At 51.2% G+C, this 25,675-nt stretch overlaps 1 protein-coding gene across 1 annotated transcript in view; it reads right to left on the bottom strand.

The window, feature by feature from the left end:
- JAM3 (junctional adhesion molecule 3) overlaps positions 1–24,922 on the bottom strand; it is a 31,458-nt gene extending 6,536 nt beyond the window's left edge. Inside the window, exons 1-3 of the mRNA XM_051638367.1 lie at positions 24,865–24,922; positions 1,109–1,174; positions 127–240 (exon numbers count right to left, since the gene is read on the bottom strand). Of these exons, the coding sequence (XP_051494327.1) occupies positions 127–240; positions 1,109–1,174; positions 24,865–24,907 (223 nt within the window). The 5' untranslated portion in view covers positions 24,908–24,922. The remainder of the gene's footprint in view (positions 1–126; positions 241–1,108; positions 1,175–24,864) is intronic.
- Positions 24,923–25,675: the final 753 nt, after the last annotated feature.

Raw genomic sequence — 25,675 nt, 5'->3', positions numbered from 1 at the left:
CTCAACTCTGGTTCCAGAAGAAACCAGCAAGACAGCCAGAGGCCCTGCCCTATACAGACTTGTTTGCTCCCAGTTGCATTGTTTCTGAGGCTGTTCTGGAAGTCTAAGGACAATGGATCTTCATACCCTGCATTTTGTTGTCAAAGAACACGTAAGAGGTTTCGCCATCTCGGATTTTCTTCCACTCGATTCTGGGATCTGGTGTTACAGTGGATTTAATGATGCAGGACAGCTCAACACCTAGCAGGGGAAAGAAAGGAAATACAGATGAATAGGAAGCAGCTGTATTTGTGCTCTGCTTCAGGCAGTCTTGTACAGTGTTTTATTAGGAGAAGCTGCCCACAAAGCAAAGCCTCCTCTTTCATCTGCCTGACAAACAGAAACACTGCTGGGTTCCAGGAGCTCTTGGGGAAGAGGGATTTTGGCCAGCAAAAATAAGAGCTGAACTAGATATCAGCTAGGGAGAGAAATGAACACACTGTTCTCTACAGGCTGTAAGTTATGGCAAACAAGACCTCCTAACAGGGTGAGCCCAGAGCACTGTCTCCCTGCCCATCAGAGCCTGCACTGGGAGGCAGGGATGCAGGATCTCCCTGGGTGGTGTCTGGTCACAGACTGAGGACCACGATGCCTGGGGATAAATGCAGCAAACCCCTCTTTGAAGCAGGCACTGTCTCCTCCATCTCCCCTGCAGGAGAAGGCATGGCAGCAGGGCTCAGGGCTGGCTTTACCCAGTATCTCACTGCTCATCTGTAGCAGGGCCAAGATGAAATTGAAATTTCCCGACCTCCTTTTCAGTGTATTAATTGCAGGGCGACTGCCTCTCCCTCCTTTTGGGATCCAGTTCAAAAAAGCACTTAGGCAGACACTTTGCAATGCCAGTGGCTTGCTGGGGACTTCAAGAAACCCTTTCAATCAAGAGCTTTGCTAAACAGGGAGGGATAAAGACAGATTCTTAATCTCTTTTCTGAATCTCAGGTTCTGGGCAGTCCTGCCTCCCCCAGGAAACCAGGAGCAAGAAGGACCATTTTTCTCAATTGTTTGGACTGATGCAAATTCCCAGGGAAAAGGGGGGGGGGGTGCAGCCAGGAGGGCCTGCAGCACTCACTCTGGAATTCCTGCACCACGGGCTTGGTGTTGCTGGATGTCAGTTCCACAGCCAAGAGTCTGCAGCCTGGAAAAACAAACAGAAGGTAATAAGAAATAGCACAGCTCGTAAGTCACCCAGCTAGGAACACATCTGCCTGCTGAGAAAGCTCCCCAGCCTGCTACCAGGACTAACTTCCCTTGATAAAACCTCTTCTTGGCTACTAATGGCTGGTCCAACAGTTTATTTAGAAATTATGGCGTAAATACAGGAAAACAGAATTTTTAGAAGCAGCAGTTAAAGAGGAGGATTAACATCATGGTACAAAACCAGTGCCAGCCCAAGCTATTTCCTTGTGCTTTATGTTTATTTAGATGGTAAAGGAACTCTGGCAATGCAAGAGTGAATGTGTTACTTGGCAAATCGAGTTGATGATGAGGAAAAGGCAAGAAGCAGAGCAAACCCAAGAGTTCTGGTCAGTTCCTAGAAGGTTAAACATGCCAGGACTCTAACATATGCTGATTATACCTCCATGTATTTGAAGACTCAGCGTGTAATGTGAAATGCAAGGTAATAAATCAAGAAAGGGCTGCAATTCTGGAGAAAAGAGGAGTCCTATTCATAAGAGTCCCAGCCAGCCTGACACTGGGACAAAAGCTCAATCATGGAATGCTGTCAGGCATCCTCACAGCACAAGCTACATCCCTTTACAAGGGATAAATCTTGCCCTGAGCACCAAAACGTTTCCAATTCATTTTTCAACGTTCCAAACTGGAAGAGGGGAGATTGAGGTGAGACATGAGGAGGGAATTCTGGGCTGTGAGGGTGGGGAGACCCTGGCCCAGGTTGTCCAGGGAAGCTGTGGCTGCCCCATCCCTGGCAGTGTTGAAGGGCAGGTTGGATGGGGCTTGGAGCAGCCTGGGCTGGAGGGAGGTGTCCCTGCCCATGCAGGGGGCTGGACTGAGATGATCACTAAGTTCCCTTCCAACCCAAACCCTTCTATGGTTGTTTGTTAAATGCTGACTCTCCCAGTGTCCCAAAGACCACTGGGGAGAGCTGAAGTTTGGCAAAGTTTAGAAGCTGCCTTTGTGTACAAAATAATCATTACATAAAATCCACAAAATACTAGCTGGGGCAGCCAGAACTGCTCTTAGCAGGACCTTTCCATCCTTCCCCCTTCTGCACTGGAGATGTTCATGCAGCATTTGGGAGAAATCCAGTACTGAACTGAGATGCCAGTGCCCTGGGCTGTCATGTAGTCAGAACTGGAATGAGAGGGCAGTGCAGGGAGCCCTGCTCATGCTGCACTGCAGGAGCCAGGTTGCCATGGCTGGGGCTCAGCAGGTGGAGGCAGGAGATCATTTCAGCCAGGAGGTGGTCTGAGCAACCACAAGTACCTCCTTCATGTCTGCTGTGAAGAAGGGTCCGTTTTCATCAGGCCTGGAGCTTCCAGACCCACCCCTTGAACAAAGGTAGTGACACCACAAGGTGCTGACACCTTCCTTGCCCTCTGCTCATCCTTTGATCCTCTCAGGTGTTCTCTCTGGGGTGGTGATCCTTGCTTTGCTCCCTCGTCAGCATAAACAGATTTCACTGATCCCAGGCAAACCCCAGAGAATTAGGAGTAGCTAGTTCTCACAAGACAAGAAACAATCTTGGGAAAAATCCTTTTTTTTAAATCTTTGGATACTTTTTCAACAACAGTGTGGGGCACTTCCTACCAGCCAGGCATTTGATGGCTTCTGCTGTGAGATTCCTGCTTCTGCAACCAAGACAGCTTTTCTTGAGGGCCCAGGCCTGAGCACTCAGCTTAATTGGGGGGATCCTGATTGGCTTCCTGCTTGGGCCAGCTGGCTCTGATAATGCCCCTGGCTCAGTTTTCCAAAAGGGGGGATGTTGCAGGTTCTGCTTCCTTCACAGCCAGCACCCTCCTTCCCTGGGGAGCTGCATTGCAAAGGCTCTTCTACACAAAACCCCAGCTCTCTCCAGAGACCTGAAGAAGTGGATGACTAGAGAGAGTGGCACTGAAGAGCTGCAGAAGACTGCATCTATCTGGTCTGTACTATCCTACAAATCCCCCTTCAGGAAAATGCTCAGGAAAGATGGGGAGGGAAAGGGTTTCTAGTTCCTTAAAGAAAACTTGATGTGCCAGTTTGGTTTTTTTTGTTACACATCCCTGTTTGCACATCTTTTTTTCAGCAGGTTGTGTAGGAGACAGCAGGGTAGCAATCCTGAAGCACAGCTGCTGTAGCTGCAATAAAAGTTCAGTGGAAGGTGGAGGCACCACGAGGTTGTGTTACTCTGAGGGAGTTATGACTCTAGAAGCAGCCACTCCAAGCCAGTGGGACCCCATCAGACTCCAGCCCCATCTCCTTCCTCAGAAACTGTTCTCAGCAGGCTTTTCCCCACCCACTAAACCCTGAGAGGTTTGTCCCTCGGGCACAGAGCAGGGTGCCAACAAACTGGAGAGAGAAGCTGAGTCCTTGGAGATTGTGTGAGAGGTTCTGACATCATTAGCTGTGTTGACTGTGGGCAGAGATCAATGTGCTGCTTCAATCACTGCTCAGAGTTGTTATTCTGTGTGTGGCAGAAGAATGCTGCAAGTAGCCAGGTCTACATGACAAGAAGGTTTACAACTACAACCAAAAGAAACCCCTCCAGTAACCACAGAGGTGGTAGAGTAGCAGCAGAACACCTTTCCAGCTCCTCTTAGCGTTGGTGACCCCGCTCAGGAGCTGCTTTGTTTTGCCTGTTAAATCCTCATTAATGGCAACTGCCAGCTTTTGAGAAGAGCATTCCAAGGCTGCTCCTTCAGGCCTCTTGCAGCCCAAACGAGCAGCAGAGGTTTGGTGTTATTTAAATCTCACTTCAAAGGCCTCAACATCCAGGATGTGGGGAAGAGCTGGGCACAGACCTGCGTTCCTTGCTGGAGCAGCATGTGTGCCACAACAGAGGCACCTACCAGATCTGTATGTGCTACAGACTCAGCCAGACGTATGGCTGAATCCCAAATGCCAGCAGTTCTCCAAAATAGAATCCAGGACAAGGCAGGGAAGTCTATAGCATATTATTATGGCACTTCTTTCTGCTAAAGAGATCCAGCCCATGCTTGTTACTGTGACTCATGTCATCTGAATCACTTTAAAATGCTACACTTGAAATTACAGTTTCAGGGGGGAAAAAAAAAACCCACCACCCTAGCAGCTTTATAGCCAATATACTGTGTTAAATCTCCTTTCTTTGTGCCAGGTTGAATGTAAAGCCTGACCTTCCATCTGCTTCCATCCCAGCCTCTGCTCTGCTGAAAAACCCCAGGCAGAAATGTGAAGAGGGGGGTGAAGTGTTCCTGAAGCATAATAGGCAAGTGAAAAGGATGACCAGGGAACAGTTCAGAGAAGTTGCTGCCAGCAGTCCATGCTGCAGTTCTGCCCAGTGCTGCCTTGCCAATATTGCAGTTATCTGACAGGCTGGTTTTAGTTAATGCACTGTCAGGCACAAGCAGCACAAAACCATGCAGCTGTATTTAAACACCTGCCCACCAAAGCAACCCAAATCTGCCTTTCTTGAGGTGCCCCATCACCAGGAAACTGCTGCTTGATGTGCAATTTAAAATGCAGCTGAGCCATGTGGGAATGATGCTGCTATAAACCACATGGCTGGTGAAGCCTTCTGGATGGTGTGTCTCCTCTGCAGCAGGAGCACTGGGTGGGTGACACGTGGATAGGTGTTAGGAGGATGTGAGGTGGGCTCATTTCTGACTGCCAGTTTGGAGGTGCCCCCTAAACATCCATCCTCAGCCCTGTGAGCTGCAGTGAAAGAAACGGTGCCGAGGACAGCAGAGCAAAGGATCAGAGCTGCAGGCAGGAGATGAGCATTGTTGTTTCAGGGCAGCCCAGCTGCCCCCAGGGCTGTCCCTGCCTTAGAAGTGGGCTGGGTGTGCAGCAGGGAGGAAGCCAACTAGTAAATGTGTGAGAAAACTCCAGAGGAAGAGCTGAGGAAGCCACAGAGTGCTGAGAAAGAAGGCCAGGTTTCTGCCCTCAGCTTCTTTTGAGGAAATCACCATCAACCCTTCACTTGCAGTAACATCTAACCATTTTGCATCTCAACATCTCCATCCTTTTGTCTCTCAGTGCTTCAGTCTCTTCATTCTCCCTCCTCTCTGTCCCTAGGGAATCTCACTGCAGTTCCACAGTGCAACTTGTGCCAGCCTGGCCAAGGTGCTGCAGGACAGACACCTTGGCACAGCGTAGCAATGAGAGACCAAAAATTGTCTTTAACCCCCTCTGGCACATTTTAATGTTTTTTTTTAGTCCAGCTGTCCTTTGGTTGGGATTTTGGGAATAACTTAAGGGACTTACAAAGACTTGATTTATAAAGGGTTCAGAAATGTGTGGGCATCATTGAATGGCATGCCTCCTTCTTAATGAATTGCAGTGCATCCTACTGATCCTCACTTACATTTTTAGGTGCCTCAGTACCTTTCTAAGTGACAGCTCATATAGGTCTGTTTGTAAAACCCAGCCTATGCCTTCCAGGGCCTGAAGGGGCTCCAGGAAAGCTGGGGAGGGACTTGGGACAAGGGCAGGGAGGGAGAGGACAAGGGGGAAGGGATTGAAACTGGAAGAGGGAGATTGAGGTGAGAGATGAGGAGGGAATTCTGGAGTGTGAGGGTGGTGAGACCCTGGCCCAGGTTGCCCAGGGAAGCTGTGGCTGCCCCATCCCTGGCAGTGTTGAAGGGCAGGTTGGATGGGGCTTGGAGCAGCCTGGGCTGGTGGGAGGTGTCCCTGCCTGTGCAGGGGGGTTGGAACTAGATGATCTTGAAGGTCCCTTCCAACCCAAACCATTCCATGATCAGATGCAGTCAGTAGGATTTTGCTTTGTAATACTCAGTCCTAACGTTCAGCCCTTGCCTCCACTCCAAGGAGCTGGCTCTAAGTTTGCTCTGGCATCTGAGTTGCAGGTTAAAAGCCCCTTCAAGCTGGAACAAGGGAGCAGGCAGGTGGACCGTGTGGGTCGAGTGACCAGAGCCAGCTCCCTGCCTTTCTTTTATTCTAGTTTTCCATGGCACCTCCCCAGGATCAGCAAGCCAAGCCTGACTCAGGGGTGGGCTGCCCTGCTAGAGAACAATGTAGATGTGCAGCAAGAGATTAGCAAAACAAAAGCTGAGGAGTGTCTCCGTTCAAATTAAGTAACAGATGGACCTGGTCTGTGTGGGAGCTGATAAGGGTTATAAAAAGGCCATCACCAGACTGTGACCAGCCTACCCTGGAAAAAAACCCACTCAATCATAAATCCTCTGTGCTGTTATAGCTGCTTGTGCTGGTAAGGCTTTATTTTTACCATAGAACAGCATGACTTATTTTAGATGCATGACTTGTACTGCTCAGTTAAAAGGGTGCCAGCTCTCTGAGAGACACCTACAAACTGAGATGTGCCCGCCTGGGCAGGGAACATGAAGGATAATTAACCTAGAAAAGGCAAATGCAACATTAGAGAGCAGTGTTTGGTGTTTCAAGAGGTTCTGGTTTTTGCTTTTCTCTTAGGTAATGAGCTGATGGCCCTTGTTTCTTCTGAAATGTTAATGGTAAGGGAATCTCTGATGGTCTCAGCAGGACCAGGGCCCCCCAGGACAAAGTTGGGTGGAAGATCATGGAGTACTGGCATCCATTTGAAGATGGAAGAATTCTGGATCTTGCCTTTAATTCACTCCCTTCCTGCTCACCACTAGAGAGGGCAAGGAGATGCCTGTCTGCAAACAGAGTAGGTACAGTTCTGGAACAAAACCTTAACCTGTTTAAATCTCCTGACTTAAATCTCCTTATTTAAACTGAGACCTTAAAAACCTGGCAGTATTTGCAGCAGAGAAGGCCCATTAGCACCCCCACCATGCACACAGCCTTTTTTCCTCCTTTTTTTCTTTCTCATTTCATCTTTTCTCCCTTTCCCCCCTGATCCAGGAGGAGGATTTCCTGTGCTACCTGCTGATCAGCCAGCACTGCCACTGGGACACAGCCTGTACACCCACACTCAGCAGTGAAGCAGATTTGCTATCAAGGAGATGTGGAGCCCTCTTAAGAACCAAAAGCCTCTCTGCAAAGCAACTTCCTTCTGCAGGCAACGTTTCTCCTCTCTCCCATGCAGGGAGAATTGCAGGTGTTGCTTGGTGAAGACCACACGATGCTTTCTGATTCCCAAGGTTTGGTTTCAGCCTCCTTTGGTTTCCCAAAGCTTGGTTTCATTATGATGGGATGCAGCTGCAGACACACTGCCTCAAACATCCATCTGACAAGGCTTCTGGAGGTAAGAATTTCCCAACCTTTGGTTGCCATTTTGCTCATGGCACTGTGGTGTGTTTAGAGATGAGATGTTGAGGCCCTGCAGATCTGCACCTTGACAAAGATGAGACAGCCCATCCCAGATCAGATCTGCTCACCACCCACTTCACAAATCCATGTGAGGAGGAGGAGGCACCATGAGCCATGCTCCAGAGCTGTCTGAACAGGAAGAGTTCAAGCTTTCTCACAGTCTCAGCACAAGTCTGAGCTGGACATGTTGAGCTTGAAATGTGTCCACCAGCAGCTCCTCATGTCCTGCTGTCCCTAAGGGAGCACAGATGCTTGAGGAGAGAGGCAGAGCTGAGCCAGTGACTGGCAACCTGGGGAGAAAGCTCCCAGGATGAAGGACCTAGCACACTTAGCTCATTTTGCTGAAACAGGTTTTCACCCACGGGAACAGACATGGCTCTAGAGCCCCAGAGCTCCAGGAGGTGCCTAAATACTGTTGACACCAAGGGGAAGATGGACATTTAATACTTTGCAGATGTGGCTGTAGGTGCCTTGCCCAACATCCTGATCTGTGCATGATCTGGTCCCAGCTCTCCTGTTTTCCCAAGCTCAGGCCCTGGTTTCTGGCTCTTCTCCTGGCAAGGACTGAATGTAGAGAGTTCCCAGCATGTCAGCTTGCACCTCTTTCTGTCATACATTTCAAGGCATCTTCAGCTCAAAGAAAAGAGGCAAAGAGTTAGAATATGCCCCTCAAAATCTGGGATGAAGGCGGGTTTGGAGAGGGAATGGAAAGGAAACATGAACAGCAAAGCTGTGCTGCTCTTACCAGCCCTGGTGTTCCTGAATTACTTCTCCCTCCCCAGAAAGAAACATGAGGCTGAACTGGAAGTCTTTTTTCACTGGGGAAGCAGCAGGCCACGAAGCTTCAGCATTGCATGAGATGCCACCAACCAGGGGGTTAAGTCCAGATCATTTCTTTTGCCTCAGAGCTCAGGCCCCTTACACTTTGGCCTTGCAATGGGACACTGACTGGTGAGGAGGCAAAACCAGGGGCAGGAGGCCTTGCTGTGTGGCTCTGAGGGAAGCCCATTAGGCAGGAGAGCTTCTAATTACGTCTGCACCAAGTCTTTGGCAAAAGCCAGAGGAGAAATAAGGCAACAAGGAAACAATTAAGAGATCCCTTGGCTGGGAATCCATCAAAGCAGTCGTGTGCTACTGAGGGCTGTTCTTGCCATTTTCATCAACAAATGGACAGTGTAATTACATCTTCAAACTGGTCTGGCTCACAGCCAGGATGGACCATGAAAATTAGTGCATGGACAGAAAAGTGGGACAGGAGGGGATCTCAGGAGGCCAGCTCATCCCCACCTCTGCTGTGGAGCCTGAAAACCCAAGGCATACAACTGGCTGGGCCCCCGGATGGCTGCTGAGGTTCTCAGATTCCCTCTGATCCTTTCCCTCTGTTCAAGTGCTGTGTATTGATCATTCAACCCTCAGTCACTGACAATTCAGCAAGGATGTACAGCTCCAGGTCACTGGCAGAAAAACCTGAGGAAAGGGAAGTTGCAGGCAGGGCAAGGAACACACCATGGATAGAGAATTCTGTGATCTGCCTGGATGACAGTGCCTTCCTACAGCAAAAGCAAAGGCCAGGAACAAGGGTGAGCAGTGAAAAGCAGTGGGATATCTGCAGAGGGCAGGCTTGAAACCAACCCTTCCTGCCTATTCCCACTTGCCTGCCATTGTTTCCTTACCCAGCCCCAAGAACTGCCATACAAGCACATCCTACATTATTTCTCACTTCAACAAGTCCCTTTCCACCCAAAAGTGGCAGATGCTGATACCAAATTAGTGCAAAGTGGGAGGGAACCAGCAGATAACTGTGATAAGAGCCAGGGGCAATGGTCTTCCTCCGTCCTCTCCCTTCCTCTCACTGCAGCAAGCAGATGCTGAAGGAAGTGTCCAGAGCAGTGAGGTCAGTGAGACGTGGCAGGGACCTATGGCCAGGATCAGGGAGATGGGACAGGGGAATGACAGGGAAAAGGGGCAGGTTCCTTTATTTTTGTCTTGTGTGGGAGCTTGACTCCAGGATCGCTGCGAATCTCGTAAGCCAAAGCGACGTTTTCCAGGCTGAGTGCCAGGCAATGCACAGACTTGATCTCAGCAGGTATTTGACTTGGAGAGGGGCTAGGGTGCTGGGTACCTGCCTGACCCTGCCTTTTGATGAGGACACGTTCAGCCCAAGCTGCCTGAAATGCAAAGCCAGGAGCTAAGCGGATCCGCTATCAGCACCAGGCTTTGCAACGCTCCTCAGCGTCTGGCTGTGGCCCAGCCATCAATACAGAGACTTGCAGGGCTTCAGCCTGTAATCCTCTATTCCCCTGTCTGTGACTCTAATCTCTTGATCCTCCGGTCTCCCCCAGCCTATAGCTTGACCAACAAAACACATCTCTGAAGTTCCACTTATCAGAGACCGACTGTGTCATCTTCCTGTGGAAAATGGGAGTTGGGAAGAGAGTCGCGGTCATTAGAGCTGGATGTAGGATAAGAGAAGGGGACAGGAAGAGGGCATGAGCAAGCACAACAGAGAAATCATTTGTGACAAGAGGAAAACAGCCCTCTCTTTAAGAACATTTTCTTCCAATTTTACAGTACCATTTTTTTTCTTGTCTGTGTGTATCATTCTAGCCTGGGGTGCAGGATCCAATTGTCTGGCGAGCGCGTCGCACGAAGAACGTACAAATGAGCATTGCAAGAGCCTGAGTGACTGCAGGGAACATCCACGGCTGCCTGGGAGCCTGTGACCAAGAGCCTGAGAAACTCCTGCCTTCATTCCATGCGGGAGGAGGTGGGGCTGCCTTCTGCAAGGCAGCTTTGAAGCTCTGCAGCCGATCTGTCGGGCGCAGAGGATGCAGATCCAACCGGGGGGGAAACAGGCACTGGGAAGCAAGCTGGGTGAGCCATGTGCTGGCCTGAAGACATGCAAGTTTGGGGGGGGGAATCTGTCCTAGGGACAGCCCTGAATCACAGCAGCTGATGTGAAAAGACTTACCTGGTTAGCAGCCTGAGCAAGGGCTGCAGACCTGCAGAGGGAGTTGAGCTGCAGGGCTGGGAAGAGATTATTTTCTTAGCAAGTACGTTAGGAATTAAAGGGAGCCCAGATGAAGTCACAGACATCGTTTCAAGATGAAAAAGCCTGACACAGAGCACTATTAGGAAGATGCTGGAATAAATGAGCAGGGCAAGAGAAAAGAAAGTAATGCCATGTCAGAGCAGTAAGTGGTGACAAAAGCCATTTGGCTTGTCCCAACCTGGACTCCTGACCAAGGCAAGTTGTTCCATAGAGCAGAAACCAGCCCTGGTTGGGAGGGGTTAAAAGATGACTTGTCCTGGGGGGGCTGAATTAGCCACATATCTGGGAACTAGCTTCTCCCAGACTCTTGACTTGTTTTTCTCCTTCAACATCGCCTGCTGCTATTTTTAGCAGAGAATTTTCTCAGCTGAATGCTCCCAGTTGAGTTCTGGTCTGAGGGAGGCCCTTTTCCCAGAAAGACACAGCCCCAGCAGTGCTGGTCCCCAGATCAGCTCCACTGTCCTGCCGGCTTTGGGGTTCACATGTTGCACTGCTGGGTCTCTCCTTAGCTACGGGGGACAATGCCATTACATTGTACATGCTTTTCCAGACCCTAAAAGCCAGGAGAAGCTGCAGTCTGGTCTGGAATTTCAGAAGCAGTGAAAGAAGAGAGGGTGGACTGGACTTGCTGAGTGCCTGCGGGCTGTTTGGGAAGATGAATGGCAAAAATGGTGGGAAGGAGATAGAGAGAAATGATTAGGCTGACATTAATAACAGGATCTGCTTCTCAGCACTAAAATCTATTTGGATTCATTCCAGGTCCTCCAAGGGAAACCATGGAAGCCTTTATTGTTCATAAAAGTCGCATCTAAAATCGGACTGGAGAAAGCTGAAGGAAATACCTCTCAGAGGACAACCCTGCTCTGGCTGCTGGAAACAAGTGAGGTAACTCCCTTCCTCTCCTCGGCTTCTCTCGGGGCCCCTACTCCTCCTTAGGCCAAATTCTAACCTGTCCTTCAGTCCCTCCCTCCCTTCCCCTGGCTCCTCAGTGCTCAGCAAGCTCCGTCAGCCCCTGTGTGACAACACGCCAGGGAATGTCTGGGCTGCTTCACCAGGCAGCCATGGCTTGTACCTTCTTTTATCTACAGCTTGATGCAACACCTGCCTGCCAGAGGTGGGCGTGTAGATCAAAGGGCCAGGGCACAGGGATGAACCAACTGAGTAAAAGAGGAATGAAGCCCCTGGCAGTTCAGGCTGAGGGACTGGGAGGCTGCAGCCCAGCAATGGAGGGGCTGGTGGTGCCAGCAGAGCTGCAGAGAAGGTCCCTCTAACAATGGCCCCTTCTTGGTCAGTCTGCCTGTTCCCTGTGTGCCTTGGAGTCACGTCAGTGAAGCCAACAGATTGGGAACATATTTGTCCTCCCCTCAGCAGTGCAGCAGCCAGCCCAGGCACAGAAGAGCAAGCTGGGCTCTCCTCTGCTCCCTGCCTCCCTGCCAAGTTTCCAGCTCTGCTTGAAACCTGTGGCCGAGCCCTGCTTTGGCAGGGGTGAAGGGAGAGGACAGGCAACACTCAGCTTGCAGCTCATGCTCACAGAAGCTGGCAGCTGGCTCCAGGGGAGGGGGGCCAGGCTGAACTCAATCCCACACCTCTGAAAGCCCCCAGGAGAGATCAAACCTGGCACCGTGTGGCTTCGCCCTGCTCCCCAGCCACGCTGTTGTCTCCCGGACAACCCACAGATGCTGCACCAGGGCTTGTCCCAGTGGCAAGAGCGACCTTCCAAAAGCTGCCCCAAGCTCAGCAGGAATCCCAGGAGCCCAGGATTTCTCTCTTGACCTTCATGTGCACATTCCAGCACGTGGGCACTTAACCTTTGAGGCTCCTTTGAAAATCCCAGCGGCAGCGTTGTCGGGAGGAGCATCTTTCCCCTGACATCTGCCCCCCGTATCCCATGCTGCCAGAGCCTCTCTCTCTCTCTCCTGGCTCTGCTCCCAGCTGAAGGACAGACAATAGGCATCTGAATGCAGCCTCCACTTCCCCTCCCAAGCAGCCTGGGGGAGATGGCACATCAGAGCCAAGACAGCCAGGAGAGCACAGCTCGCCAGCCAGCAGACAACTCTCTCTAGATCATGGCCTGCCTCTCCTTTCCCTCCCACCAGGGCTGAACCACTGGCTACAGTTGTTCCTGGGCATACAGGCCGGCTCTGCTGGGCAAATCCTGGCAGCATCCAGCTAGCCAAACTGAGGAAGCCTTTTCTCAGCACACTGCTGCTGGAGCCGGGCTGATCCCTCCCAGAAAGCTGCCAAAACTGGCTGACCTCCTGGATTCCCAACCCTGCTGGCCAGAGCACTGGTTCATGGACCTCTGCTGTACCCCTCTGCCATGCCAGCTCACCTGGAAACACCCTGGCCACCTCTTGGACTTCCCCTTGCTCACTCTAATTAGCTTCTAGCTGCAATTAACTGATCCAGGCAGTGTGTGGGGCACAGAGAGTGCAGTGTTCCAGTGCAGGAGGTTCAACAAGGGTTCAGGGAGAGCTGGCTTGGGTTCTCCTGAAGAACCATTGTTCCACCTGAAGAACCATTGTTCCATCTTTCTAGAAATAGCTCTGCTTCTTGCATCCTGGAGCCGTTCAGCCTGTTTGGCACCGTTTCTGCTGCTTCGGAGACAACAACAGAGAGTGAGAAAAACCTGTCTAGACACCATTTACCTTCCATGGGCTCCCAGTGCCACATCAAAGCACCACTTCAAACAAACCTGCAAACTGGCCGAGCAATAAGCCCCAGCTCTACTGTGCCTGCTCCAGCCAGAGGCAGTCAGACCCATCTCATCGTGCTTCAGGGTTCATCTTTAATCCAAGCCCTTCTGACAACAGGAAGAGAGCAGGAGGGGAAAAAAATCTCATTGTAGGAACATCAACAAGAAGTGATCTGGCCTCAGACCTGTTCCAGTGGGGGCTTTGTGCTCCCTGCTCTGGGTCCAGGCACAGGCAGGAATCTCACCTGGAATCTGCAAACCTCCAGCTCCTTCCAAAAGCTGCCACAGCAGTGACTTGTGCCACTTGTCCCCCCTGCTCAGACTCCTTTCCAAAGCCACCTGCATGAATGCTGAGCAAGCTTTGCTACAACCCAGGGATCAAAGAATATCTCCCAGAGGAAGCCGAGGAGGTGGAGGGCACAGAGAGCTCCAGGCAGCCTGTCCACCACGAGGCAGCAAAGCACCTTCTGAGCAGGACAGAGGGACAGGAGCTCAGGTAAATGCTCAAGATACCTCGAAACCGTGGAAGCTGGAGAGGCTTTTAGATAACTTGAGCACAAATGACTTGAAGTCACTGCTTTGGGGAAGCACCTGGCACTAGCATCAAGTGATGGACCCTATGAAGCCACCACCAGAGCAACATCTAGCTCATTATTTTAATAAGGGTCCTTTGAAATACCTTCAGTGTGTCAGACAGTTAAGAAAATCCAGTCTGGTTTTATTCTGTCTCAGGCAGAAACAGCCTTTATTTAGCCAACTGCTGCTAACAGCTCTGTCTCATTAGTCAGTGTTTAGGGAACCAGGCTGCAATTGTTCTCAAGTCTGGCATTGCAGAAAAAGCCTTGATAATGAGGGCTGCAGGAGACGAGTCCTCCTGACAAGCCCACAATGACCTAGAAATCCTACTTAATTCCCTGTCAGGGAAAAGTGCTGAGTAACATTGAGGTGCAGAGGCACTGGGGGCTGGTGTGGGAGGGAGGCTGCAGCCTCTGTGCACACTTGGGGCTGTGATGGAAGAGCTGGAGAGTGGAGAAGCCAGCACTGCTCAGCCACGCAGCAGCTCCCCAGGTGAGGTAGGGGAGACAGGGGTTTGCCATGGGAAGGTTTGTAGCCTCATCTGAAGAAGATTTGCCACCGTGGAGAGTGTGGAGAACGCTGGGAGCAGCAGGCTGTGCTTCACACAGGAGTAGAGGCAGGAGCAGGCACTTGGAAAATGCTAGTTAGGGCTCCTTTGAAGCCCACTTTTCCCCTTTCCTTGGAGGAAAATGCAGCAGGCTGGGGCCACAGACACACTGCTTTCAAGTGGTGTGTTTTCCACAAGCACCATGTGAACCATGCTTAGGAACCTCTGGGCTGGGTGGCCAGAAGACAAGGTAGAGGGACTTAGCTGGAATGTGGGCTGGAGATACCACTGGCCTGGAAGACCACCCCCAATAAAGACCCTCACAGGCATGTGCTTGCCACCTGTTTCAGCCAGCAGATGAGGGGCTAAACCAGGAATTCTGGAGCTGAATGCAGAGTCTGTTGAAGAGTGGCCTGAAGATTCCCACCCACGGGAAGCTGTTGCTGCTGAGTTGCTCTCTTACAGAGGAATCCATCTCTGCCCACCCTGGGCAGGACTGCTGCTCCCATGCTACAGATCCAGCCCTGCCTGAAGGACAACCCCAGTCTGCAAAGGACTGCTGGAAAAAAAAAAAATAAAAGAGAGCTGTGGAAATGAAATCACCAGCCCAAACAGTGTCTAGAGGCAATTCAAGCCAAGTCCCTCGAATGTCAGCACCAGAAGGAAGGTTCTGAAATGGAGAACCTAGCTCAGTGCACCAGCTCTGCTGGCACAGAGAAGAGGATGTGCCTCAGAGACATGAGGAAAAGACATATGCTGAGAAAAGAGGGACCAGCTTTATTTTACCAGCCTGTGTTCCCACCAGAGATGTGCTTTAAAGACTGCCTTGCAAAGCAGGAATTAAATCCAAAGGTGTCTATGCATCTTCCTGGCTTGCTGTCATCCCCTTATCAGTTATCTCCAGCCTTCTCTGAGCCAGAAGATGAAAGGATCATAACACCACTTATCTTCCCACTTAAGAACATGCTTAACAGCTTGCTGCCAAAGAAGAGGACACTCAAGCCTTGGGGAGCAGCTGTAAATTCTGCAAATGGGCTCCCTGGCATTTCTTTGAAGGAGCTACTGCTTCTTGAGGAGGTACACATGCAAAAAGGAAGCCAGGGAGGGGAGGAAAAGAGGGAAGCCTTTGTAGCAGTGAAAGCTTCTGCCTGGTGTCCAAAACATGAGGCTGAGTGGCAGATGTGAGACGTATGGCATGTGTGCCTCAGAAGTGACTGAGGATGAGCCAGGAATTGAAAAGCTCTTGGGAAATACTGAAGCAGCCAGAATTATGTTTGTCACTAGGGCACAAGAAGCTCCAGAAACACACTGTCCTGGAGGCTGGGCAGTGTCAGAGCCAAGAAGGCTAGGGATCTCCTGACATGCTGCAGGCAGAGCTGCTGCATGCCAGCCAGCTCCAGCCCTGAGAGTCGAGGCTGGGTCACCCCACATCCTCCTGCTGCCTCATCTCTGCAGCTGACCCTCATCTCCCCTCTCTGCAGAGCTACTTGGTGGCACAGCAAACCTGGGGCCAGCTTGCCTTTTCATTTAAGAGCTGAGTCAAGCTGTCAGAAGGGCCAAACAGGATCTGTTCCAAATATCTGCAGACAGAGGAGGATGAAGGAGCCTGCAGCAGAACACCAGGAGCCTCCCTGGGCGAGGAGAACAATCACATTTGTTGACCAAGAGCAGACTGCTGGTGGGTGCAAGGTTAGGAAAAAGTCCCTGAGCCCTCCCCTGCTCCCAGAGCACCACAAAGAAGCTGGAATCTGGAGTCCCCAGCACTGCAGCCACTGATGGTAGCTCAGCTGTTGACTTGGAGAACTTGCAGTTGGCAACTGGGAGAGGGGGGCACGCGAGTGCCTTAGGAGCTGCTGCCAGCCCAAACACAGACTTCAAAGGGCTTATCTTGCCCTGTTGTGTGGGAGAGCACACAGTGCCTGTGGGTGAGGACAGCTGTGTGTTGGCCAGGCCCACCAGAGGATTTTTTTTGATGGAAGAAGAAAGAAGTCAGTACCTGGTTTAACCTCCCCGCCAGCACGCAGGAGGCGGCTTTGCCAGGCAGAGCTGCACGCTGCCCTGTTATTTATGGGGTGCTGAAAAGTGGCCAAAAGAAAGGGAAAACACCAGATACACCAGGATGCTTCCCCACTCAAATGGGTGGTTCTGCTTGAGGGAGAACCCAAGAGACTCTGAAGGAGATTAGAAGGCACTCTGCCTTTCATCTCCAGATCACCAGTTCAAAGGCAACTCCACCAGCACTGGCCGAGGTGCAGCCAGCTAACAGCTGTTTGCTGGGGCACAAGAGATGAGCCATTGCCTCCTCACTCCTTGGGAAACCACACCAGCCCCACCAATGGACACTGTGTGCAAGCCCAGCAGTGCAGCCAAGACCAAAGAGGACAACAAACTCCCCAGCTCTCCCCTTTCTACTTGGCTCTTGTGAGACACCACCTGGAGTGGCCAGTTCTGGAGCTCCTGGAGAAGATTAGAGGGTTGAAGCAGCTCTGCTCTGGAGACAGGCTGGGAGAGTTGGGGTGTTCAGCCTGGAGAAGAGAAGGCTCCAGGGAGACCTTAGAGCACCTTCCAGTGCCTGAAGGGGCTCCAGGAAAGCTGGGGAGGGGCTTGGGACAAGGGCAGGGAGGGAGAGGACAAGGGGGAAGGGATTAAAACTGGAAGAGGGAGATTGAGGTGAGACATGAGGAGGGAATTGTGGAGTGTGAGGGTGGTGAGAGCCTGGCCCAGGTTGCCCAGGGAAGCTGTGGCTGCCCCATCCCTGGCAGTGTTGAAGGGCAGGTTGGATGGGGCTCTGAGCAGCCTGGGCTGGTGGGACGTGTCCCTGCCCATGCAGGGGGGTTGGAACTAGATGATCTTGAAGGTCCCTTCCAACCCAAACCATTCTGTGATTCTCTGAAACCACCTCCTCTGCTGCAGGAGCTACTAGATCAGCAGGAGATCCATGGTGGCTGGAGCAAACCTGTTTCATGGCATGTGTGTCCATCCTTTAAGCAAAGCACAGACCACCCATGCTAGCAGGGGCTGTCTATTACTCCTTCCACCTCTGTGGTTGCTACAAGAACAACCCACCCTTCCAAGGATGGGTTGGGAGAACTGATTGGGGAATTTGGGGCTGGTCCAGAGGTCCAAACCCTTCTAAGGTGTGTTCCTGAAGCACAGGGCCTCACTGCTACAGAGCAAATGTTTTCCAGGCTCTAAAAATCACCAACCCCAAACAACACGGTGTGGGTCAAGAAATCTTTCTCTTGGGGCTTTGGCTGAGATCAAGGCAGAAGGAAAGGATTAAAGCAGAGATTTCAGTGTGTATTAAAAATAGCTGCTGCTAAGATCCTTTGAGGGGATAAAAAAAGAGCTGTTTCACAGAACTGCAGGACTTTGCAACACCTTCCCTGCCGTTAGCTCCCGGAAATCATTGAGGAGGGTGTTAGCAGCCAGAGAGGCTCAGGAGGAAGTCCATTAGCAGGCAGCAGGATCCTTAATGGATCCTCAGGGTATGTGGGAAAAGCTGCCCTGCTTCTGGACACTGGGTTCTTTCCACTGCTGTGATTTAGGGGCTGCTCACACAGTCATTATCATCCCGTTCTCCAAGGAATGCTCCTCATCTTTATGGCAGCCCAGTAGAATCAGTCTTTTTGGGTAGTTTGGACACAAATTAATATAGTGAGGTTCTTCTTACTCTTTTTTTTTTTTTCCTTTGACAGCACCTGGCACAGACACCAACCCAGGGACAGAAGCTGGATGTGCTGCTGTAATGCAGGTTGAAGCAGCAACATCCAGCAAGGCCTTTGTTTGCCATCCTTGCAAAACAAAAACTACTGGCTGCTCTTAGTCTAAAAGATCAAGCAGAGCCTCGTACATTTATGTGCAGACAAAACCTTGAAGCCCTCAGCTGTGCAACCCACCCTACTGGAGCAGGCATGAGAGAGCACACAGCCACCCTGGAGAGGTGGAAAGTGGCAGGAATCTTTCTGCTGGGAATGAAAAGCAGGACTGCTGTGCAGAGCGCTTGCTGCTCCTCTTATAAAAGGTGAGCTTGGTTTCTCCAAACAGCTCTTTCCTGGCTTTGTTTGCCAGTTTTATCCCTTCTTGCTAATGAAGCAAAAATTCTGGCTTACTTTTGGATACACAGAATATGACAGGCTCCTCCAGCAACCACTGAAGGACTTAATGGTTCTAGATTTTGAGATATACTGGGCAAGACTGTCAAAAATGGCCAGTGAATCAGGTGTCTCAGGTGGGGGGAGAGTGCAGGAAGGTCAGATGCTTTCAGTGGACCTGGATTTTTAGAAGTCTTGTACTTCCACCCTCCAAACCAGAGTCTAAAACCAAGTGCTCCTGTTTACATCCTACCTGTAAAAAAAAAATAAACATGGAGCTGCCCCAAAGTTGATTGAGGTGGGAATTCTCAGAAGAGGCCAAAGGCATCAGGAACAACCTCCTCATGGGAACAAATCCCCTTAAGTTTCACTGCATTTCTCCAGCTCAGCAGAAAGTCTTACCTAGGCCACCAAAATGTGTATTTTTTTTTTTTTAAGAGTGTGATGAAAAATCTTGCCCTAGTGCTGAACACTTCTCACCTGCTACCTTTTAGCCACATGCCACAGGTATGGGAAGTCCCTGGCACAGTGCAGTTCTAAAGCTCAGGGTCTTCAGATGAGCCAGCTGTGCCCAGATGAATTAGGAGGACTCTTAAGAACCTCCTGATCTTACATCTGTGTTCCAATAATCAGGTACCTTGATGGGAGGAGGCCAGTGTGTGTTCTGGCTTTAACTCTGAAATCCCTGGGATTTATGACTTAAAAAAAAAAAAAAAGGAAACCTTGAGCATTATCTGAACACAATTTAATTTCATCTATTGTGCTGCACTGAAACCTTCATTTCCCCTTGTATCTGACTCTCTTAAGCCCTGATCTCCACCCCACCAGGGCCACTACAGAACCCAATACATCCTATTACTTATATTGACAAGTGATTTGTGCATGACAGAACAATTCCCAGGAATGTTTGGAGGTTATCTCAGGTACCTGTGGGCTGTCAGGTTCCAGCATGTGTGTGATTGGTTTTCTTTTTAATTAATTAGCTAATGCCAGGCCAGTGTGGACTGGACTCCTGTTTGACAGCTCTCAGCAGCCTGCAGGTGAGTCCATGGGAACCTGACCCAGCTGTGCTCCCAGCAGCAGGAGAAACTGCAAAAAAAGGGGATTTTTGTTAAATTCTTTCTTGCCAACTCCCATGTATACCTTTTGCTTCTGCATCTGCTGCTCTTTTCCCTGCCAGTTGTCTGGTTTGGAACATGCACCCAAAAGCAATTTCCCTCACTGCCCAAGGCAGCAGAGAAGGAGCTTTGACAAGACCCTGAAGAGCTGCAGAGGAACAGCCCCTCCAGCCCTCACTTGTTTCTGAGACATCTGAAGGCCTAGTTTAGGATGCTGCTCTAACATGAACGGGGCACCAGCTCAATGCTGCAGCTGTCCCAGTTTTGCACTTCCAAGCTGTCTAGGAGACAGCTGAGCTTCTGCCCAGGAGTCACACAAAGCTTTCTTACAGGGGGAGATGCAGCAAGGGAGTGGCTGCTGAGGAAGAAGTGATAACAGCACCTCAGCTGGCCATCCCTCTGCAGGAGGAAACATCTTTAACCTCCCTCAGCATCTACTCCCAGAGGAAGCCTGCTTGACCTCTGCTTATCTGAAATGAGAAGCAGAAGTTTGTGAGGACTTGGTGATCATTTAGGATTATGGTTATTATCCTCGAGACCCTTGTTCTGGTGAAGTCCATGGAGGGTGTTGCTGTCCTGTTCCCCACAGATGTACCCTCATGCTGCTTCAATCTCTAAAAAAAGATTTAAAACTCTCCAAACAAGACATCTAATCTCAAGTTAATGCTGAGAGGTGTCAGCACTCTGAAGGGTCATAAGCAAATAGAGACCTGAGTTTTCCAGCCAAAGAAAAGGCCAGTTTTTATGTAATTGTTTATTTTTCTGAAACTGAAAACTCTCGTTTCCACTATGGGAGTTGGAAAACTTACAACCCAGCAGGTACTTCCCCTGCCCCAAGCACAACTATTGACAGAACCCTGCCCAAACAGCAATCCAGCCCCCTCGGGTGAAAATTTAAGACTGTGTCCAGAACATTCATTAGTGCAATTAAAGCCATTAACTGGTTCTTAGGCCACGTCCTGACTCAGCAAAGGAGTTGCATGGCACTCAGCCCTTGCTCCTCCACCATGTGGAACTGACATTTAGTGGTTGCATTTGGTTTTTGATCCTGTGTCTCATAAAAACATGATATTCCCTAGGGGATCAGAGGGAAGGCAAACAGCCCTCACCAATTGGGAAATAAAAAAAAAGGATGGTACAGCTGATATTCCAGTTGATAGAGAAGCCAAATTGAGAATGTAATTACTCTAATTAATTTTATATCTTGAACTCATCTCTTTTTTAGATAAACAGCAGTTTCAAAGCAGGCCACCAGCTTTTCTGCAGAGAGCAGCTGTTTGTGTCTTGTTGAGGGGCCACATTTGATCTTGTTTTGCAGAGAAGGATTCTTGAGGGCTCGGGATCCTGTTGGGTCTGTGGAAACCTTTCCTCTTGCTAACTCCCTCCCACTGCTCCAGGCCTGCTCTGTAAGGAGTTCACCAACCTTCTCCAGATCATCAGGGCTTTGAAGCAATCAACTGTGAAGCATGAGCTCTCTAAATACACAACTGGGAGGCCAGTTCTGCTCCAACACGCGCACACTCGGCGCAGAGGATGATCAAGCAGGGAGTGCAATTTGCAAGAGAAACTTAAATAATAATCCCAGTAAGATGCAAGGAAGGCAGGAGCCAGTGAAGTTAACCCATGGTTTTACCCTTTGGAAGCAGCTAAAGTGAGGGGAAAGCTGGCAGGAGGCTCAGAAACCAGGCCCACCCACAGCCATGATGCACAGCAGCTTCTGTCCTTATTTCTGAAGCTAAATCATAGAATTGTGGAATAGTTTGGGTTGAAAAGGACTTTAAAGATCATCTAAATCCAAAACCCTGCAAGGGCAGGGACACCTCCCACTAAACCAGGTTGCTCCAAGCCCCATCCAACCTGGGCTGCAGCAGCTCATTCTGCTTTATTGACTCATGTAGGTGATTTTTGGCAATTCAAGGCGTGTTCCTGGTGCAAATCCTCAGGGTGTGGACAGATCCTTGAAAAACAGCTGCAGTGGGCCAAGAGACCCAGAATTCAACTTGTCCAAGGAAAATAAACAGGTCAGTGAAAGAACCCAAGTTCACACTTACAGCAACATCTCAATCCCCTGCTCTGAATCTACTTGTGCTTCAGTAACTAAATAATTCTCAGACGTATTCAGAGCAAGAGGGGGAATGTGCTGGTGTCACATTCTTTGTCAACAGCTGTAAAGTGGATGTGCATCCAGCTCCTCTTTGGTGGTGATGCCAGATATTGCTTACCCAAATAAGAACACCAAGCCCTTCCTAAGAATGTTTTTTGAAGATGTTATTAAGCATCTGATCTTGGCATGGCTCTCAAAGCTCTTTGTCCCGAGTTTTTACTGCCTGTTGAAAAGAAAGCAATGCTGCAAATTCTTCCCATCAGAAAATACCAACAAGCAACTTATCATAACTGCAGCAGAGCTAACAACATTTCCACAGAGTGATTTCTGGCACTGACAGCTGACTCGGAACAGTTGCTGGTGGCTGGGACAGATGGACTTCATATATTAACACACACACAAAAAAAGGAAATGAGAAACTTCTACTCCGTAGATTTTTAAAAAGCCTTTTGCAAAATCCAACCTATTACCCCAAACCCTCAGAATTAAATCAAAAGGGAGAGGTGATTGAGCTCTGAAACTGAAATATGCCAGGGACTTGCTGTATCTCCCCATCAGAGGCTAGAAGGTATCAACTTGTTTTATTTTCAACAGGAAATACTAGAGAGTTTTGGGAAGGGCTCCACAGGGAAATCCTCAACATCCCAATGTCTGTTTCCATGGAAAGCTTCCAACAGAGACCTCCAGGTAGGACATAACTGATGTCAGTTAGAGGCTCCACTTCCCACCCCTGATGCCAGTAACTTCCACTAGTATAATCATGACCCTGGCATCTCCCTGATGTGCAGAATCTTTGGATGCTTTCAGTGCCCAGAGCTGGCTCTGCACGACATGCCCCATGTCCTGGCTCCTGTTCCCTGTGATCCAGAGTCCATGTGGGCACTAAAACTGCAGAATCCCTGCTCCACATCACTTAGTCCAAGCAGCACCTTAGAGTCTGAAGCACACTTACGGACTTGAAATGTCAGGGGTTTGCAGCTTGGGATCTCAGCATCTTGTTACTTTTTGTCTGCTTTTTGGTGCCTTTTATCTTTTTAAGTAACCAGCTGGCATCAAACACATCTTTAGGTCTCACTCCTATCCCAGCACCAACCCCAAAGACTTCATTTCATGTACAGAGTGTTGATTTTATGAGAGAGTGACCTGATCTTGGTGGGATGTCCCCCAGTACCTAAAGCCAAGTGTAGCAGCACAAACTTCTTTATTCTCAGCCTCACTTCTGCCCTCTGTTTTGGGCTTAGGACCCCAAATTTGGGAACAACTGGAAATCACTGCAGAGTGAGGCACTCTGATTTGGCCAGAACTCACTCTGCTTAATGGAGAGCAACCCCTGTTACTGCTTGGTTTGCTCACCAGATAAATGTTCTCAGGCAGAGGTGTGAAAATTAGTGCTGTCTGGTTGCTTTTAGCAACTTTTGTCTGCCTAAAGAAAAGCAGAACATGTCTGCAGTTCATTTCTGGCTCTTTTAGGCCAGATTCAACAGGACACTTCAGCACTGCTCACATCCCAGAGGAAGGAACTGGGTTATCTTTCTGCCTTGCAGCCTGAATGTCAGGAAAAGGTATGTTCAGTCTGTCATTTTTCTCACTTAAAGGGAGCATCCAAGTCCAGAGTTAGCACCTGGGAGACTGTGTGGTGCTCCAGGATAAGGGACTCCCAGTTTCTCCTGCTGAAACAGTTTCTGCTCCAGAGGAAAGAACAGTCCCTGGAATGTGTGACAACCATCTCCTCATCACAGGAAGTGTCGGGGTCATCTTCTTTCCTCCCCCTCCACTCACTTTTTGGACAAGAAGTGCCCAAATCTCACTTGATGTGAGGCCCTGCAAGTTATGTGAGAGCTGGTTTGTCCTCAGATGAAACTCTTTGCCAGGTTCCAATATGCCTCAGTCTCGACTTGACCCAAACCACTTACCAGTGTGTCTGCACACATGTGCATGTGCATTTCAGCCATCAGTTGCTGGCTGTCACCCTGTCCCCACTCCATCCCATCTCCTTCTGCCGTCTGGGCAGACAGCAGGGGGGGGGGGGGGAGGGTAATGCAAGCCCACCGGCTGCTGCCCCCCTCCTTATCCCCCCCCCCCCCCCACTATTAATAGCCAGACAACAAATGAGCCCAAATTCATTCCCTGAGCGGAATTAGCAAATGTTTTCGCAATTAAAACTGCAAACACTCATGCGGGGCCCCCCGGAACAATAGGCGCCTGTGCGGGCTCTTGAATAGGCACTAGTGTCCGCCCTGCCCGCCTGCCGAGCCTGCACATTCCTGGCACCCTCAGCCCTGGACCCGCTCCTTGCTGAGCTGGGGTTTTGGGATGTTTCACCCCCCCCCGCCCCTCACTCCTGTTCTTCTCCCTCCCCCCCCCCCCCCATCTCTTCCCAGCCCCACGCGGGGCAGCCGGGGGGGGGGGGGGGTCTCGCTGCGGGCCGGGCCCGGAGCCCCCCCATCCCGTCCCTGCATCCCCCCGGGATCGGGGCAGTGCATCCCTCCCTTGCCCACTATCGCAATGGGGCAGCGCATCCCCAACTTGCCCACCGTCGCGATGGGGCAGCATCTCCCCCCTGCCCACTATCGCGATGGGGCAGCATCCCCCTTCCCCGGGATCGCGATGGGGCAGCATCCCCCCTTGCCCACTATCGCGACCAGGGAGCTCATCCCCAACTTGCCCACCATCGCGATGGGGCAGCACATCCCCCCCTTGCCCACTATCACGACCGGGGGCAGCATCTCCCCTTGCCCACTATCGCGATGGGGCAGCACATCCCCCATTTGCCCACTATCGCGATGGGGCAGCATCCCCCCTTGCCCACTATCACGATGGGGCAGTATCCCCCTTCCCCGGGATCGCGATGGGGCAGCACATCCCCCCCTTGCCCACTATCGCGATGGGGCAGCATCCCCCTTCCCCGGGATCGCGACCGGGCAGCGCATCCCCCCTTGCCCACTATCGCGATGGGGCAGCATCCCCCCTTGCCCACTATCGCGACCAGGGAGCTCATCCCCAACTTGCCCACTATCGCGATGGGGCAGCACATCCCCCCCTTGCCCACTATCGCGATGGGGCAGCGCACCCCGTTTCCCGGCACCAGCGCATCTCCCCCGCTCCCCGCTGCGCGGCCGGTCCCTCCTCCCCGGGACGCGGGCTCGGGGGTCTCCGGCGGGTTGAGCCGGGGTCGGGCTGAGGTGCCCCCGGTGCCGGTGGGTGCGGGGCCGGTTGCGGGACTCACCGAAGAGGGGAAGAAGCAGGAGCAGCGCCGGTCGCAGCGCCATGATGGGGTGTGCGGAGCCCGGCCGAGCCTGCGCAATGCCGGGGCGGGGGCGGCCGGGGGCGGGGAGGGGGGAACCGGGGCGGGGGGTGCGGGTCCCGGAGCCTGGCACGGCCCGGGGGGCAGGTCCGGGGTGGGCAGGGCTGGAGCGGGGAAGAGAGAGATGCGGGGGGTGCGGGGAGAGGAGGGGGGGGGAGAGTAGCGCATCTCCCGCACAAAAGCGGGAGCATCCCGAGGCTGCTCCCTGTGGAAACTTCAGGCTGCCTGCGGGAAGAGGAGCTCGGCTGGAGCAGCGTGTCCCGAGGGGAAGTTCAGCGAGAGTAAGGAGGTGGGCGGGGGGCTGTGGGGTCGGGGAGGGGGAGTGAAAATGTTTCTGAGCCAGCAAAAGCTGGAAATGAACTCGAAGAGAACGTCCCGGTTATCCCAACCCAGCCGGGTTTTGCTCTGGAGCGGGTGTTTCCCCTCCTAGTTAACGAGAACCCTTAAAAAAGAGGGATTTCTTTGTGAGGGTTTTCCCCTAAAAAACCCCAACAACAACAACAAACCATCTCCCCTAAAACTCCGCATCTCACGATCGACTTTGCATCGACTGAAAGGAAGCGAGAAGTGCAAGCAAAGCAGCTGGGGAGGGTGTGCTTCCCTGGAGGAGCTTCCCTGGAGGAGCTTCCCTGGAGGAGCTTCCCTGGAATCCTCGTGCCCCACCGAAACGTTTCTGACACAACCACGAGCTTCACCTACAGGTTCTGCCCTGAAACGTGGCTTTGCACAGAGA

This window comes from Apus apus, chromosome 22, assembly GCF_020740795.1.
Source record: "Apus apus isolate bApuApu2 chromosome 22, bApuApu2.pri.cur, whole genome shotgun sequence".
Classification (NCBI taxonomy): domain Eukaryota; kingdom Metazoa; phylum Chordata; class Aves; order Apodiformes; family Apodidae; genus Apus; species Apus apus.
This window is presented reverse-complemented; position numbering and strand designations above follow the sequence as displayed.